General features: G+C 52.2%; 4 protein-coding genes across 4 annotated transcripts; 2 read left to right on the forward strand and 2 right to left on the reverse strand.

Annotated features, from left to right (window-relative positions):
* The first annotated feature begins 54 nt into the window (after positions 1 to 54).
* On the forward strand, positions 55 to 1,566 carry SMAC4_01921 (40S ribosomal protein uS3). Its single transcript, XM_003348851.2, has 2 exons — positions 55 to 161; positions 421 to 1,566. Exons 1-2 carry the CDS (start codon positions 139 to 141, stop codon positions 1,184 to 1,186), a joined length of 789 nt encoding a protein of 262 aa, XP_003348899.1. The 5' UTR covers positions 55 to 138; the 3' UTR covers positions 1,187 to 1,566.
* Positions 1,567 to 1,921: 355 nt separating this feature from the next.
* Positions 1,922 to 5,698, reverse strand: SMAC4_01922 (uncharacterized protein). The gene is made up of 6 exons (XM_066089673.1): positions 4,699 to 5,698; positions 4,474 to 4,609; positions 4,273 to 4,363; positions 3,945 to 4,196; positions 3,588 to 3,879; positions 1,922 to 3,528 (listed from the first exon to the last, which is right to left on the reverse strand). The coding sequence occupies exons 1-6, from the start codon at positions 4,719 to 4,721 to the stop codon at positions 2,964 to 2,966; spliced, it is 1,359 nt and encodes a 452-aa protein (XP_065946785.1). The 5' UTR covers positions 4,722 to 5,698; the 3' UTR covers positions 1,922 to 2,963.
* A 996-nt stretch (positions 5,699 to 6,694) lies between these two features.
* Positions 6,695 to 11,662, reverse strand: SMAC4_01923 (uncharacterized protein). Its single transcript, XM_066089674.1, has 3 exons — positions 8,816 to 11,662; positions 7,955 to 8,431; positions 6,695 to 7,899 (listed from the first exon to the last, which is right to left on the reverse strand). Exons 1-3 carry the CDS (start codon positions 10,827 to 10,829, stop codon positions 7,877 to 7,879), a joined length of 2,514 nt encoding a protein of 837 aa, XP_065946786.1. The 5' UTR covers positions 10,830 to 11,662; the 3' UTR covers positions 6,695 to 7,876.
* Positions 11,663 to 11,829: 167 nt separating this feature from the next.
* On the forward strand, positions 11,830 to 14,065 carry SMAC4_01924 (uncharacterized protein). Its single transcript, XM_066089675.1, has 4 exons — positions 11,830 to 12,048; positions 12,105 to 12,739; positions 12,795 to 13,608; positions 13,671 to 14,065. The coding sequence occupies exons 1-4, from the start codon at positions 12,046 to 12,048 to the stop codon at positions 13,758 to 13,760; spliced, it is 1,542 nt and encodes a 513-aa protein (XP_065946787.1). The 5' UTR covers positions 11,830 to 12,045; the 3' UTR covers positions 13,761 to 14,065.
* The last annotated feature ends 20 nt before the right edge of the window (positions 14,066 to 14,085 follow it).

Raw genomic sequence — 14,085 nt, forward strand, 5'->3', positions numbered from 1 at the left:
CGCAAAAAGTAGCTGTGCCAGTCGAATTTCCCCCCATCTTTTTGAAAAGTCCGGTGAACACCGCGAGAAGGTATCCCACTCCATCCTCCTCAGCAGCACAATTGAAGCCCCCAGGACCTTCATAGCCAAATCGCAAAAATGGCTGTTCCCGGCACCCAGATGTAAGCAACCAGAGCAAACCAAGAGCATGGAAGCCTCCTACACGTCTACTACACGTTTACACGTCTGTTTCCACGTCGGTGCGATCTGCTGCTGCTGTGTGGTGCAAATGCAAAACGAAGGCCTTCAGTTACGAAGCCGGGAAAATGCTGCCCGCTTGTTGCAGCAGATTGAACCAACGGGGACGGGATTGGAATAGTGGTGGCTTGGGAAACAACAAAAGCGGCGTTGATGCTGACTACTTCTCTTTTCTGTCTACAGTTCCAAGCGCAGAAAGTTCGTCGCTGATGGCGTTTTCTACGCCGAGCTGAACGAGTTCTTCCAGCGCGAGCTTGCTGAGGAGGGCTACTCCGGCGTTGAGGTCCGCGTTACCCCGACCGTCACCGACATCATCATCCGCGCCACCCACACCCAGGAGGTTCTCGGCGAGCAGGGTCGCCGCATCCGTGAGCTCACATCGCTCATCCAGAAGCGCTTCAAGTTCCCTGAGAACTCTGTCTCTCTCTACGCCGCCAAGGTCCAGAACCGTGGTCTCTCCGCTGTCGCTCAGTGCGAGTCCCTCCGCTACAAGCTCCTCAACGGTCTTGCCGTCCGTCGTGCCTGCTATGGTGTCCTCCGCTTCATCATGGAGTCCGGCGCCAAGGGCTGCGAGGTCGTCGTTTCCGGCAAGCTCCGCGCTGCTCGCGCCAAGTCCATGAAGTTCACCGATGGCTTCATGATCCACTCCGGCCAGCCCGCTAAGGACTTCATCGACTCCGCCACCCGCCACGTTCTCCTCCGCCAGGGTGTCCTCGGTATCAAGGTCAAGATCATGCGCGGTTCTGACCCCGAGGGCAAGTCCGGCCCCCAGAAGACTCTCCCTGACGCCGTCACCATCATCGAGCCCAAGGAGGAGCAGCCCGTTACCCAGCCCATCAGCCAGGACTACGGTGCCAAGGCCGCTCAGGTCCAGGCTGCCGCTGAGGCTGCCCGCCAGGAGGAGCAGGCCGGTGAGGAGGAGGCCGCTGCCCCCGCCGCTGAGGAGTAGGATACCCTCAAGGTCGGATCAGATGAGGTTATGCCTATCACCGAGGTTCCTGTGTCTTTTGACGAGCCCGAGGCCGCTCCAGTGGCGGAGTTTGGATTCTCCCAGCTGGACGAGTATACCGGAGGCTGGTAAAGGACGCTGGGTTTGGGAGGGGTCTTTTTTCAATGTGCTTGCAAGCTCAAACAAACACTGGGTTGCGGAAATGGATGGGTTCACTTTGGCGTCAACTATGGTCATAGCACATTTGCATTAAAGACTTGCGAAAAGGGGAAATGGCGGACGGATTGTTGCTCGGGATTAGGAATTGTTTTTGTAACTCCATGATCACAAAGCAGCAACGTCAGGAAATTCCTGACTTCGCCAGGGAAATAAGATACCTGAACAAGCCCTCCTCTCCTGCCTTGCCTCACTGATAAATCGATATGTGCTCATCTTCTCATGATAATGGAGATGATACCCGTAAGGTAGTGATGTGAGACACATGGAGAAGTAAACTGAGTCTGGAATATGATATCATGCTGTATACCTACCCACGTCAACCCGCCTGCATAATCCAAAATAGGTAAATATTGACAATGGGCACTGTTCGCTCAGGGGTAAATCGTACTGCCTCCACCAATAGTCAGCCGTGGAAGCACGCTACGTAACTACCACGACTGGATACAAAACAACTTACGAATATTTTCGATTGGCACATGCCCAATCGTTGAGTTCATGGGCTCAGAAAGGCAGAAGGCGATGGTAAAGGAGACAGAATGCGCAATTTGGCTGTGTACTAGATATAGTCTATGGGTAGGTAACTCTATGTCATGACTTGTGCCTGCCTGGTGATTTCAAGAGGGGATATATCAGGCTCTAGTCTGGGTACAGAGGTAGGTTGATATAGCTTTGACCCAGATCCAACTAAGCCAACCTGTGCTCTGGCCTGCTGTAGGTATCTTAGTGATGAACCTCTTCTAGTGCCCCGTAAATCATACATAAGAAGAGTGACCTCAAACGCAAAACAAATCTCTCTTATTGTAGCAGTACTCGATCATCTATGGAACCGTTCCCCTTTCGTTCCCGTTCCCACGGTTCCGCGTAGATGATCCCTTTCTTGTCTTCTGCATCTCCTCCTGCCCTGCCTTCCCGTCACTCACTTCCGTATGTTGTCTATATATCCCTCAAGCGTCTTCTCTTCCCTTTCGATGTTGCGTGTACGGTAGATAGATCATCAATCTCTGTCGGGCCGTTACAGGTTGTAGGTATTAACCTATACCCCACTCATCTATGCCTCTCATTTTTGCTCGAGAGCTTTTGTAGGATACACTCAAGTGGGCCAGCTGTCAATGATCCCTCCAAACGAAGGTTGCCCCTTAGGGAGAACCTCAAGCCGTCAATATAAGGCCGGGCAACTTCGATCGAACTCAGTAGGTGGGCCTATACAGCTATTCCTAACGAACTTCGTTCGCATTGATATTCCGTCGAGCGGTGCACCGATCTCCCAACTTTCGTATTTTCGGAAAACAGGCAAGCATGCGTGTAAAGTAGTCAGCGTAGGGAGATTGGTTTTGGTACATGAGTACTTGGATTGCGCTTCGAGTCCACCATGCCTTCCGGTCAACGAAACAGAGAAAATGAAACAACCGACATGCCCCCTTTTATGTCCCATATAGCCTAGTCGGTCTATTGCGTTGAGGAAGAACAATATGCGAGTTAAAACAGGAGAGAGAAGAAAACAAGAGTAGCGAAAGTGAAAAAAAGAATATTTTCTCGGTTGGACTTCGGGGTATCGTATTCATCTCTCTCCAGACTTCTTCCTGTTTTGCATCTCTATCGAATCGCCGACCGCGTGTTTCTTTCCGTTAGGGGCGAGACGCCCTCCTTGTGTTGTTGATGTTGTCGTCGTTGCGTTTCCATTGGCCGGACCTCCGTTGCTGTGTCTGAAGCTGCCGATCATGGGCGAGCGGGGGTCGTCATCCTCCTCGTCCGAATCCTCGGCAAGATCGGCCAGGCCAAGGGCTTCTTCCTCGTCGTACGCCCTCATGAGACCGTCGCGGTCGCGGTTGCTGCCTGTGCTCATGCGTCCCTGTGAGCGCCGTGCTTCCATACTCATGCGGGTTTGCAGACCTGAGATCATATCGGTACCAGTGGCATCGCCGCGGCTCCGTCGTGCGAGGTGCTTGGTGCCATCGGGGTCGCCGCGGCTTAGGTTGAGTAGGTAGACTCCGGTAAAGGTGACCAGAAAACCGCAAAGAAGCGAAAGGGTGGCGACAGGCTCGGTGGTGTTGAAGCCCTTGAAGAGGATGAACGAGGCACAAAGGGTGGCGGTGGTGAATGTGACGTAGTACAGAGGGTTGACACTAGAAAATATGTTAACGGAGTTCCCATGTTTTTCCAGAACTTGAACCTCAAAACCCACATATTGGTAGGGAACTGGCTGAGGGCCTTGTTGAAGTAGTTCATCTGCGTCAGAATGCAGACAGCGGTGATGATCATAAAGACATAGGTCGAAGGGTGGCTGAATTGGTTGTTGCCCGCAAAGGTCAACTTCAGCGCAATACCAAAAGCCTTGACAGCCATGACCGAGATTGAACCAACGGTGGAGCAAATGCTAAGATAGACGAGGGGGTTCTTCTTGCCGTAGACCGGAGCGACCCTGTAGATCATGAACCCGGCAAAACCGCATACCAAAGCCGAGTAAAGGAGAAACCCTGGTAAAGACAGTTAGCCTAAATATCACCGCGAAGCGAAACCGACATCAGGAGCCAAGACATACCAGGCTGGATAGCATAGTTAAGAATCTGGTCGATCGTCTGGATATCCTCGTCAGGGGGAGCATGGAGGACAATGATGACAGCACCGATGAGGCAGATGGCGCTTCCCAACTTGCCCAATGTCCCGAGCTCTTCGTTGAGGAAGTACGATCCCAGTACAGCTCCTATTAGCACTGCCAGTGCACCTAGTGGAGTGACCAAAATGGCCGGAGCAAATGCGTATGCCGCAAAGTTGCAGATCTCGCCAGCAACCACTATACGGGGAAAAGAAATGTCAGCCTTCCTGTGTCTTTGGACAAACCACAGCCTTTGGTTGTAGGGATTCCATACTGCATCCAATTCCCGCCCACCACATGGGGTTCTTGAGGTATACGTAGCCATCCCCTTCGAAACCGTGTCTCTCTTCTGCTTGGTTCAATCCCTATAAAACCTTAGTGTTAGCACCAGTGTATCCTCTCGCTATGCAGTTCGTAATCGCAACCGAGGCAAGTGCAAGTGTGGCCGGAGCGGAGGAATCGCTGGGTTCGGTACCTTCTTGGTGATCACGAAACTCGTGCCTGTGTGGTGGAGTGTGTTAGAGGCCGGTGTTCCTGAACGTTGCCTGAGGGATATGCAAAACATACCAATTGCTAAACTCGACGTCATGGCTAGCGCCAGACCGATATACCTGTCCACATCTCCATCAGTATGAATGTCCTTCTCTCGACCGGAAACCGAGTCCCAGGTATAATGGGGACTGCTGTTGCTTTGGCCTACTTTTCTTCCAACATCCACGACATCTTGAATCAAACGAGTGTAACGACAGCTTAAGATTGCGCTGCACAGTTGTAGTTCGTAAGGAAGCCGCGGTGGCTGTCGTCCTCTCCCAAGTTGGAGTGGGGGAGGTAAAGTCGGGACTCGCGCCGGGCGAGATTTACGAAGAGAATGGGATTCCGAGGCTTAGTTGGTCGTCGTGAGGGTTGGGTGCATCCGCTACGCGCCCGGAAGCAAACGGCCGACGATGGCAACGGATGAGGTCAATCGGTGCGTGTAAAAGAGCGACGACAGCAAAATTGTCAAGCTGTGTGTGTCTGTTTTGCAAGCCCTCCCTTAGGTCAGGTCAGGGTGGTTTCGCTTCGTTCGGATCGGTTGTGTAAGGCAAGGTGTCGTCGTGTGTCTTGGAGTCTTGGACGTTGGTGGTGCCGTTGGTGGTGGTGCCTCCTCAGTAGTGCCCTGAGGCAAGGTTGCTCTTGGGGAATCTCCGGTTCTTCGAACGGTGTTTTAGCGCGCAGGGCAAGGTGGGCGGACTAGGTAAAGGTAGGTAAAAGTCGTAGCGTATGATAAATCGTGCTAAGGGAAATTCGTAGCCCTGTACAATGTCACGGCAGCGAGCCAGGTGGTTTCAATTCGAGGGGCCCCTGCTTCTGTTGCTGGTGGCTGTTCTGATGAATCTCTTTGTGTGTCTGGGGGGCGTGGTCGCTGTCGATGGTGCGTCGGCGCTGTGGTGAGGCTAAGTGCAGTGTCTGGGTGTCGAGCCAGTGGTGGAGGGAGAACCGTGGAGCCAAAACGGTTTCAAGAATCACAAGAGAGCGGGACGTGGATTCGGCACCCCCTGTCGGAAATGTGGTTGAACCCCTGGATATAAGTAGGGCAACCTGGTAACTCTGGCAATTCTGGGAGGGCGCCTGTCCCTGTTAGTCAGCCACATAAAACTCCCAGGATAACTTGCTTTCATACATACGTATAAGTACGTGCCTTGGATTGTGAAATGTCTTGAGTGCTCGGTTGTCCATGCACGTTATTGAGGACAGATTTCGTGTTGCCAAAGCACGCGTGTGCAGTCAGGTAAAAAAAGAGTTTGGTGATGGCAGTATCAGGCGAACCGACATGCCCAATCAACCTCGCCACTATAGTCACTTTGAAATTTTGTACACTACAGCACGCGGCCTGGCAGTTCGTGCTGTAACGACTTCGATATCTTTCTTAGCCTCATCCGTGCTGCCCGTCCGGCGCCTTCCTTCATTTGTTCTCTAGTAGGTGGACCCCATTCTGTTGAGCTCAGGATAATTCCTTCCCTTGTTCCTCGGCATCACAGGGTGGATTCGCTGCGGGCGTGTCTGACCTTCCATTGATCTTTCCAATTTTGGCTGTTCAGGACCTGACAGGATCACTGCCCCCGCACTTTTATTTTAGTCTTGGAAGCCTCCCTCCCCTGTGCCTGACATATATGTAAAAGTCTAGTATTCAAGGCGAGGAAAGTGACTTCAACCAACATCTGATATAGAGTAGGGGCATGTTATCTCCGATGTTTCTAGGCCTTTGTGTGTGGCACGTATTGAGATGATGCCTTTTTGTCAAGCATAACTCCCGTTCGCAATACCTGACGTTTGGGAAACGTCAAAAGTTGAAACGCGACTCTGGAAGTGCCGGAACATTATGCATTTCATCGAAACAGCTCTTCCTCCGTCCTCCGTCCAGAGTCTCCATTCTATCCACTTCTCTCAAGGCCCGCAGGAAGGAAGCCCCATTGATCACATCACCGTGCGTATCACAGCAACTAATTACACCTGCAGTTGAACAAAATAGCTAGCTGCATACCTACGTTTGCGGGACTGATCGCCTTAACGGAAGCAATGGGTTCACACTAGTGGTGTGAAACTTTAACCCTAGATCCGAACGGGGAAGAGCGATTTGATAAGATTCCGTCCCGTCCTCCTCCTGGTCTCCAGGAAAGGGGTTTCTCAATTACTGATGTCAATATGCCAAGGAGAGTGTAATTTTGTTTCTTGACATTGGTATTTACAAACCTTTGTGTAGCAACAGGCACTTTTGGGAGCACGTATGCTGTGCCGGATTGCAGAGTAATTACAATTGAGGCCCGGCTGTGTGGCGAAGCAAAACATTACGAATGCTGTGGAGTTTCTTTCAGCTGGGCGTGTTTGAGGCTTCAACTTCCACCACGACGTAGCCAGATCGACAGTCTCAGCCTTGCAAGAAAGTTCATCATTCCCGTTTGGTTCACAGTGCCTCTGCCATCGAGATATAAGAGGAACTCAAATGTTCATCCATAATCCCATCTAAACTGATACCTAACCCCAAACTTCCTCATCCGACTTTCCTTACGTGGTCCGCCTTCGCTATCTCTCTGTTCAACACCTATTTTTGATTTCGCAGAACCCTTATATCCACCTCTCCCAGACCGAAATGCGCCGCCACAAACAGAAAAAAGGCTCTACATACCTCGTAAAGAAGAACCCCATGCCTTGTGTCGACTGCGATGACCATATGTGACCCGGATATACCCACCAAATTCAAACGCACCTCTGAAGCCTTAGGGGCTTTTGAAAGATAGCCTAGCAATATGCCACCGCCGTTACACCAAACGCCACCAAAGACCAAAGTACAGGAAAATATGTACAACAGGAAATATGCTATATGAACCCCAGGGAGAGACGTTCCAGATATGCAGCTTTAGGTTGCAAAGATGACAAGCAATCCCTGAGGTACCGCATGTGTTTTGGTATATTCACCAGCATTGTGCTTCTTGAAGCGAGATGTCCCCCAGGTCTTCCCGGGAGTCTTTCGGATTGTTGATGAATGCTGCCTGCAGCCTAAAGTTGGGCTGCGTTATCGAGGTCGCCGTCTCGAATCCTGGTGTTAAGTGTTGCTGATCGGGGGAAGAGCAACGAAGCAGGGGCCAACCTGACTGGGCCCCTTAGAATACGGCGGATCCGTTTCAGCTTACCTTACCATCTTTGAAGCTGGGAGCTTCTCCCAACGCGCCTTCAGATTCGGTTTTCAATGGAAATGAAAGGGAAATCAAAAGCAACTCACAAAACACAAAGCTGAACTACAGCGGTTAGAGGGGAAGGGGAAGGGGAACGTGTGCTGGGAGGGTTAGAAAAGGGTATGGAGGTGTTGGGGCGGAGCTACATTTGAACCACAACTTTACCGATCAGGTCCGACGACGCTTGACAACTATTGGTCTTGATTAGCGAGGTGTTTTCCCGTGCAGATCAAGCGTTGAACTTACCGGCCTCTTCGGTTTCCTCATCCAGCTCATCAGCCCGTCCTCTCTTTGCTGTAAAGGGTGGCTGGTCTTGAGAGGTTGCGGTCTGCTGTGTGGACTCATCGTTGTCCTCTCCATCATCTCCCCATCCGATTTCGTCATCGTCATCCTGAGCATTGCTGAACTCCTGGGCTTGACCTTCTGTTTCGAAGGAGCCATCCTCTTCCTCGTGCTCGTCGTAGTCAATCTCGTCGCCACTCATGGTATTGGTTGTACTCGTGTGGTTGGCGGGTTCTTCGGCTGTGAAGTCGTGAGCACGTTCTTCAGTCTGGTCCCTCGAGTCGGTAGTGTTGATTGTGAGATGCGATGTGTCATGCGTGTACTCGACTTCGAGCGCATTTTCTACTTCAGTGTAGTCGTCCATGTTAGGGTCGTCGTCAGTGTGCTGTTCTTGGATGGTGGCAGAGTCCAAATTGCGCGAGGTGCTAATATCGTTGGTTCCTTGATAGGGCAGGTCAGCATCGTAAGCAGAAAAGGTGACGCTTAAATCGGAGTCTTTGTGGAAATGAAAACGACCTCCACTGCCCCGCTGGGGTGCAGAGAAGTTGACCGGGCTGTTGGATTTCTCTATGCAAGGTGAGTCGGAACGGAAATGCAGTGGCGGCAATGTCCCATCCGTTGGCCCGGGTCTCATCCTCTTTGCCCTTAAGCCTAGGTCCGGGAAACCGGGCTTTCGTTTAAGACTAGGCTTGGTATGGATTGGAGCTTCATCGTCCGTGTAGTCGATGAGATCGTCATCCTTGGCTTCGCTTGTGTGGGAAACGTGTGGGTGGCTGTGTGCGCCGGGGTCGTGTTGGGTTGACAAAAATAAAGAAGGGCATTTACCAGTTTCATTGTTGTCAAGGCCGAGCACTGCGTTGCCTTCGGTAGACTCTTCCATGATATCGAGGGAGAAGTTGCCGTCGTCCAGTGTCTGCCTGAGAGTCAAGTCATCACCAAACTCCTCCGCCCCCGCTGCGTAATTGGCTTCATCGTCGTCTTGCTCCTCGCCCTCAGCATCTTCATGATTCTCGAGGTACTCGTCCTCGTCACAAGCCTTCTCTTCTTCTTCCTCGTTGACAACATCTGTATGATCATCATTTTCCAGCTGAGGTTCGTCCATGGCAGACTTCATTTCGGGAGCATGCTCCAATTCACTGCCAGTCCCCTCCAGGTTGGGCTGAAGCTCTCCGAGATCACCACCCATCTCATGTTCGACATCAACTATGCCTGAAGGACCGTGAGTGGATTCACCGGCACCAATGTGGCTTTCACCGTTGATATCTGCAGATGGCTTTGCTTGGGCAGCTTGGTCGATGTTCTCTTCTAGAGAGAATTGCCCAGCATCACGCTGATTCTCGGCGACATCATGGGTGACCTGAGGCTCCGTGTGTTCCTCCGATGCTTCAGCCTGGATGTCTCCAGCTGAGACGGTGACATCCACAGTCTCAGCTACGTCCCCGCTGACTTCGATGTCTTCAGCAACCTCGACATCCTCGGTGATTTCGGCATTCTCAGTGAGTTCAAGGCCCTCTGGCTCTCCGTCATCTTCTTTCTCTTCTTGATCTTGATCTTGCTGAGCTTCCTCGCCTTGATGCTCTTGGTCATCGAATTCATAGTCTTGGGCATCCTCATGATCATCATCACCCTCGAGACATTCATTGTCATCGTCATTGTCATCATGATCTTCAATGTCCTGATCGTCGTCCAAATATTCATCCTCTCCAGAGGCGTCTGAGTAATCGGGAGAGTAGTCAGCTCCACTCCAGATGCCAGCCTCCTCGAGCAATTCCAAGAACCGACCCTCGGGGTCCGGACGGACCACAAGATTGAGCATCAGGGACGTCTCTGTAACGATTCCTTTAGCTAAGAGGACATTGTAGCAGTAAATGATCTGGTGGAAGCTGCGTTGCAAGAAGTCCCTGCTGGACCGTTCGCCAAAGTTCAAATCAAGCGAGTCAATAACAATAACCAGCTCTTCTCCGGGTGTCAACTCTGAGGCAATGACAGAGCGGATTGATGCAAGTAGTTCCGACAATGGCGCGGTTGCGATCTCAGTATCGGAGAGGAAGTATGTCTCAGGATCCATGTCCGAGTTTCCAAACAGGGCGTAACTGCTACCTTGATACTGGACTGTGATATCTGTGATGCTGAACGCGGCATCATCAACAATGGCCTCGTCATGGTCACTCTGGCTTTCCTCAAGCTGGTGATCTTCACTCACGACCTCGCCCGTTTGTTCAGCTTCTGAGACAGCTGTATCCGGAGGATTGGCAGCTGCAAGACGATCGACGTCTAGGCCGACTGTGGTCTCGGCAGCTTGGTGAGTAGCCACCTGATCACCAGAGTTTTCTGTGCCCGCCTCACGACCGGTGGGTTGTTCTTTCGCATCGTCGCCCATTTTGGGCTCGGAAATATCAATCTGGACGTCGTGGCCTTCCTGTCCCGATTCACGTTGTTCTAGAGCCTCGTCATTTGCAGGTGGCGCTTTGGACGCGTTGGTTTCTTCGGGCCCGTGTTCAGTCGCGGCATCTTCTGCAACGCCCTCCTCATCTTCGTAACCTATCTCATCGTTGTATGTCATAGAAACATCATGACCATCTTCCTCGGCGTGGCCTGACGCCTCTGCATGTTCATCGTTCGTAGTAGGCTGCGTCTCGATGCCATCGACTGCGACTTCCAGATCGGCCGTGGCGGGTTGGGCGTCAAGATCAACGGTCTGGTACCCGTCATCCTTATCGTGTAGGTCGTCGAGTTCTAAGACAAGCTCGTCGGCTTGCATGCCGGAATCTAGCATCAAATCATCGTCAAAAACGGGCCTCCCCGCCTCGACGGGGTCGTCCAAGCTAACTTCCTCCATGGTGATAATTTGCAGGTAAAAAAAACACGCCTGAAAGTTGAATCAAGTTCGAAAGACTGGAAGTAATGCGAAACTTTCACGAAGTCTCTTTGGGGTGGGACGTCTTGATTTTGGTACGTCCAGCAAGCGTGATGAAGAAGCGAGGTTGTAGAAAGTTGGTGCACTTGGTCAAAAACCTTGAGCTTGGCGATGGTTTTCGGTGGATGTCTTGGACGGAAAGACGGTGACTTCTTGTTTCAAGGGAAACCGTAGGTGTATAAAGACCACGAGTTCGGGGGTGTACTGAGAATGGGTCGCTCCGCACTCGACAAAGAACGCCCGACAAACAACGGCGCTTCTGGATGCGCAATATGGACCGGTGAAGGGCTGTGAGGCGACACGTAGACTGGGCGGGATCCGAGAATACGATTTAACCGCTGTTAATGATTCGGGGGTGGGTATTCCGGGCAAAAGTGCACATCGAATCGAGGTATGTGATGCTGGAAGAGGTGGTTGGTGATTGCGATGCCTCACGTTCACGGTGCTGCTGAGGTGGTGGACGGGTGAAAGGCAAATGGAATCGATTGTGCTCTTGATGGCAAAGATGCGTCACGAAGATAGTGAGTGGGTAGTTGTTGATCCGCGAATGGGGCTCGTATCGTCCGGGCAATGATCAAGCGATCGAGAGACGGGTTGTTCGATGGCAAATCGTTTCTAAGTTGGAGGTGGTTTGAGTGCAAATGGATGTCGGAGGATTTCGACACGCGGTTGTGCGTTGTTCAGAGGAAGGTGCGGTTGTTGCCCAGGTACTGCCGCAGTCTTTGAATGACGGTGAAATTCGCAGAATTGATCACAAGCAAAGTGCCGCATGGAGTTTAGCGGGCCTTGTGGGTGCCTAATCTTGGTGTGCCCCTGGATTTCCCTTGCCAGCTGGCAGCCCCTCGTCGGCCACACTGCCGCCGTTGCTCTGGCCTGAACTTGACTTGACGCTGCATTGAAGCTGCCGTCCAGGTATCGCTGCCCGCCGGGGTACCTCCAAATGGTACCTCCAGTTCAATTGGACCTGACCGACAGCGCACCTCAGCACGGCAACGGAAAGACCACATCAACCTTCCCGTCCACGTTAACTTTCAGGAGGTGAAAGCTCACGACTGGACTGACCTCAACACATCCCGAAGCTCCCCGCACCACGAAAATCCCTCCAAGTCAGTAGTAGTGGTTGTTTGCTGCTGTCAAAATGGTAACTCATTCATCCCTGTCTCCTAGTGGGAAGAAGCGATTGACGGAACATGTCAGGTTGTCCTCGCTGCCTCCATCTGCACCCGCGGCGGCAAGGCCGTCCTAGCCCGCGCCTTCAACGATATCAAGCGCTCCCGCATCGAAGCCCTCCTCGCCTCGTTCCCCAAGGCCGCCGACTCGGGCACCCAGCACACCATTGTCGAGCAAGACAATGTCCGATTCGTCTACCAGCCCCTGGATGAGCTGTACATGGTTCTCATCACCAACAAGCAGTCCAACATCCTCCAGGACATCGACTCCCTCCACCTCTTTGCCCAGGTTGTCACCAGCACCTGCAAGAGCCTCGACGAGCGCGAAATCCTCCGAAATGCCTACGAACTGCTCAGCGCCTTCGACGAGTTGGTGACCCTCGGTTACCGCGAGAACCTCACCATCAGTCAGATCAAGACCTTCCTCGAGATGGAGAGTCACGAGGAGCGCATCCAGGAAATTATTGCCCGGAACAAGGAGCTGGAGGCCACCGAAGAGCGCAAGAGGAAAGCCAAGCAGTTGGAGATGCAGCGCAAGGAGTCGGCCAGAACTGGACGTTCCGCAGTACCCCGGACGCCCGTATATCCCACATACACACCGCCTGTGCGACCTGCTGTTACCGAGTCTTACGATACGTATGAAGCCGAGAAGAACAAGGCCAAGTATGGGCTATTCCCTCTTCTTCCCTAGCTGGAATGCAAGCTAACGTTTTTGTAGGTTCAATGCTTTGCCAAAGGGCAAAGGTATGCAGTTGGGCAAGAAGTCCAAGAATACGGATATTTTCGAGCGCGTAAAGGGAGATCTTGGACACGAGACCGAGGAAGCGCCCCTTGTTCCCGTAGCCGCACCGGCAGCTGCCGCAGAGCTTGCCGCTTCCAGAGTCTCTTCGACACTTGATCGGGATGCTATTCATGTCCTCATCAACGAGACGATCAGTGCCAAGATCTCGAGGGATGGTGCCCTTGAATCCCTCGCTGTTAGCGGTGACCTCCAGCTTCGTGTCTCCGACCCAGCGCTCTCCAGAATCAAGCTTAACCTTGGCGCCACACCAACCCACGGCGCCCAATTCCGCACTCACCCGAACGTCGACAAGAATGTCTTCAACAGCTCCCAGGCTATCCAGTTGACCCAGATATCAAAGGGTTTCCCTACCAACAACTCCGTCGGTGTTCTCAGGTGGCGGGCCACTCCCAAGGTTGACGATACAAGCGCACTACCAATTAGCTTCACTGTCTGGGTCAATAAGGGTTCAGATGGTAACAGCACATTGACGGTCGAGTACGAGCTCACTGGCGGAGATACCCTCAAGGACGTTACTGTCGTAATCCCGTACTCGAGCGCAGAGCCTCAGGTGTCTAGCTTTGACGCTGTGTATGAAGTGTCTGGTGACAGTCTAGAGTGGTCGATAGGCACCGTAAGCGAGGAGAACGCTAGCGGAGCGTTCGAGTTTGAGGCGCAGACAGATGACGAGAACGAGTTCTTCCCGATGCAGGTCCGGTTCTCCAAGTCGTCACCGTTTGTGGAGGTTGATGTAAGTTGCCCCCGCCTTGTGTTTCGAAGACGGGAAAAGGGAAAACCACTGACACACCCTAGGTTCACTCTGTCGAGCTGGTGGATGAAGGCGAAGAGGTTTCGTTTTCCAAGGACATCAGATCGGTGGCCGACAAGTTCGTCATCGAGTAAATTTTGCTGTTGTTTTGAGTACAGCCAAAAAGGGGCGACCATAGTATGTCGGTCAGGCGTCTCGATCATCATCTTCCGCACCAGGATTAGAGTAATGTATGGGAAGTAACCGAGTTGTCTAGCTCCCATTATAATGAAAATTGTTATACGTGGTCATAAGCCCTGACGAGTTCCAGTGGGTGCTCGAGTTATGTTTTTCTTCCGTTGACAAGTGATAAGGGGTTCCCGGAAGAGCGGTTCTTGACATGTTCGGGATCCTGAGAGATCTAGAAATCGTCAACGTTTATCATTGGATATTGGCAGGGTTTTTTTTCTTTTTTTCTTT

This window comes from Sordaria macrospora, chromosome 4, assembly GCF_033870435.1.
Source record: "Sordaria macrospora chromosome 4, complete sequence".
NCBI classification, from domain to species: domain Eukaryota; kingdom Fungi; phylum Ascomycota; class Sordariomycetes; order Sordariales; family Sordariaceae; genus Sordaria; species Sordaria macrospora.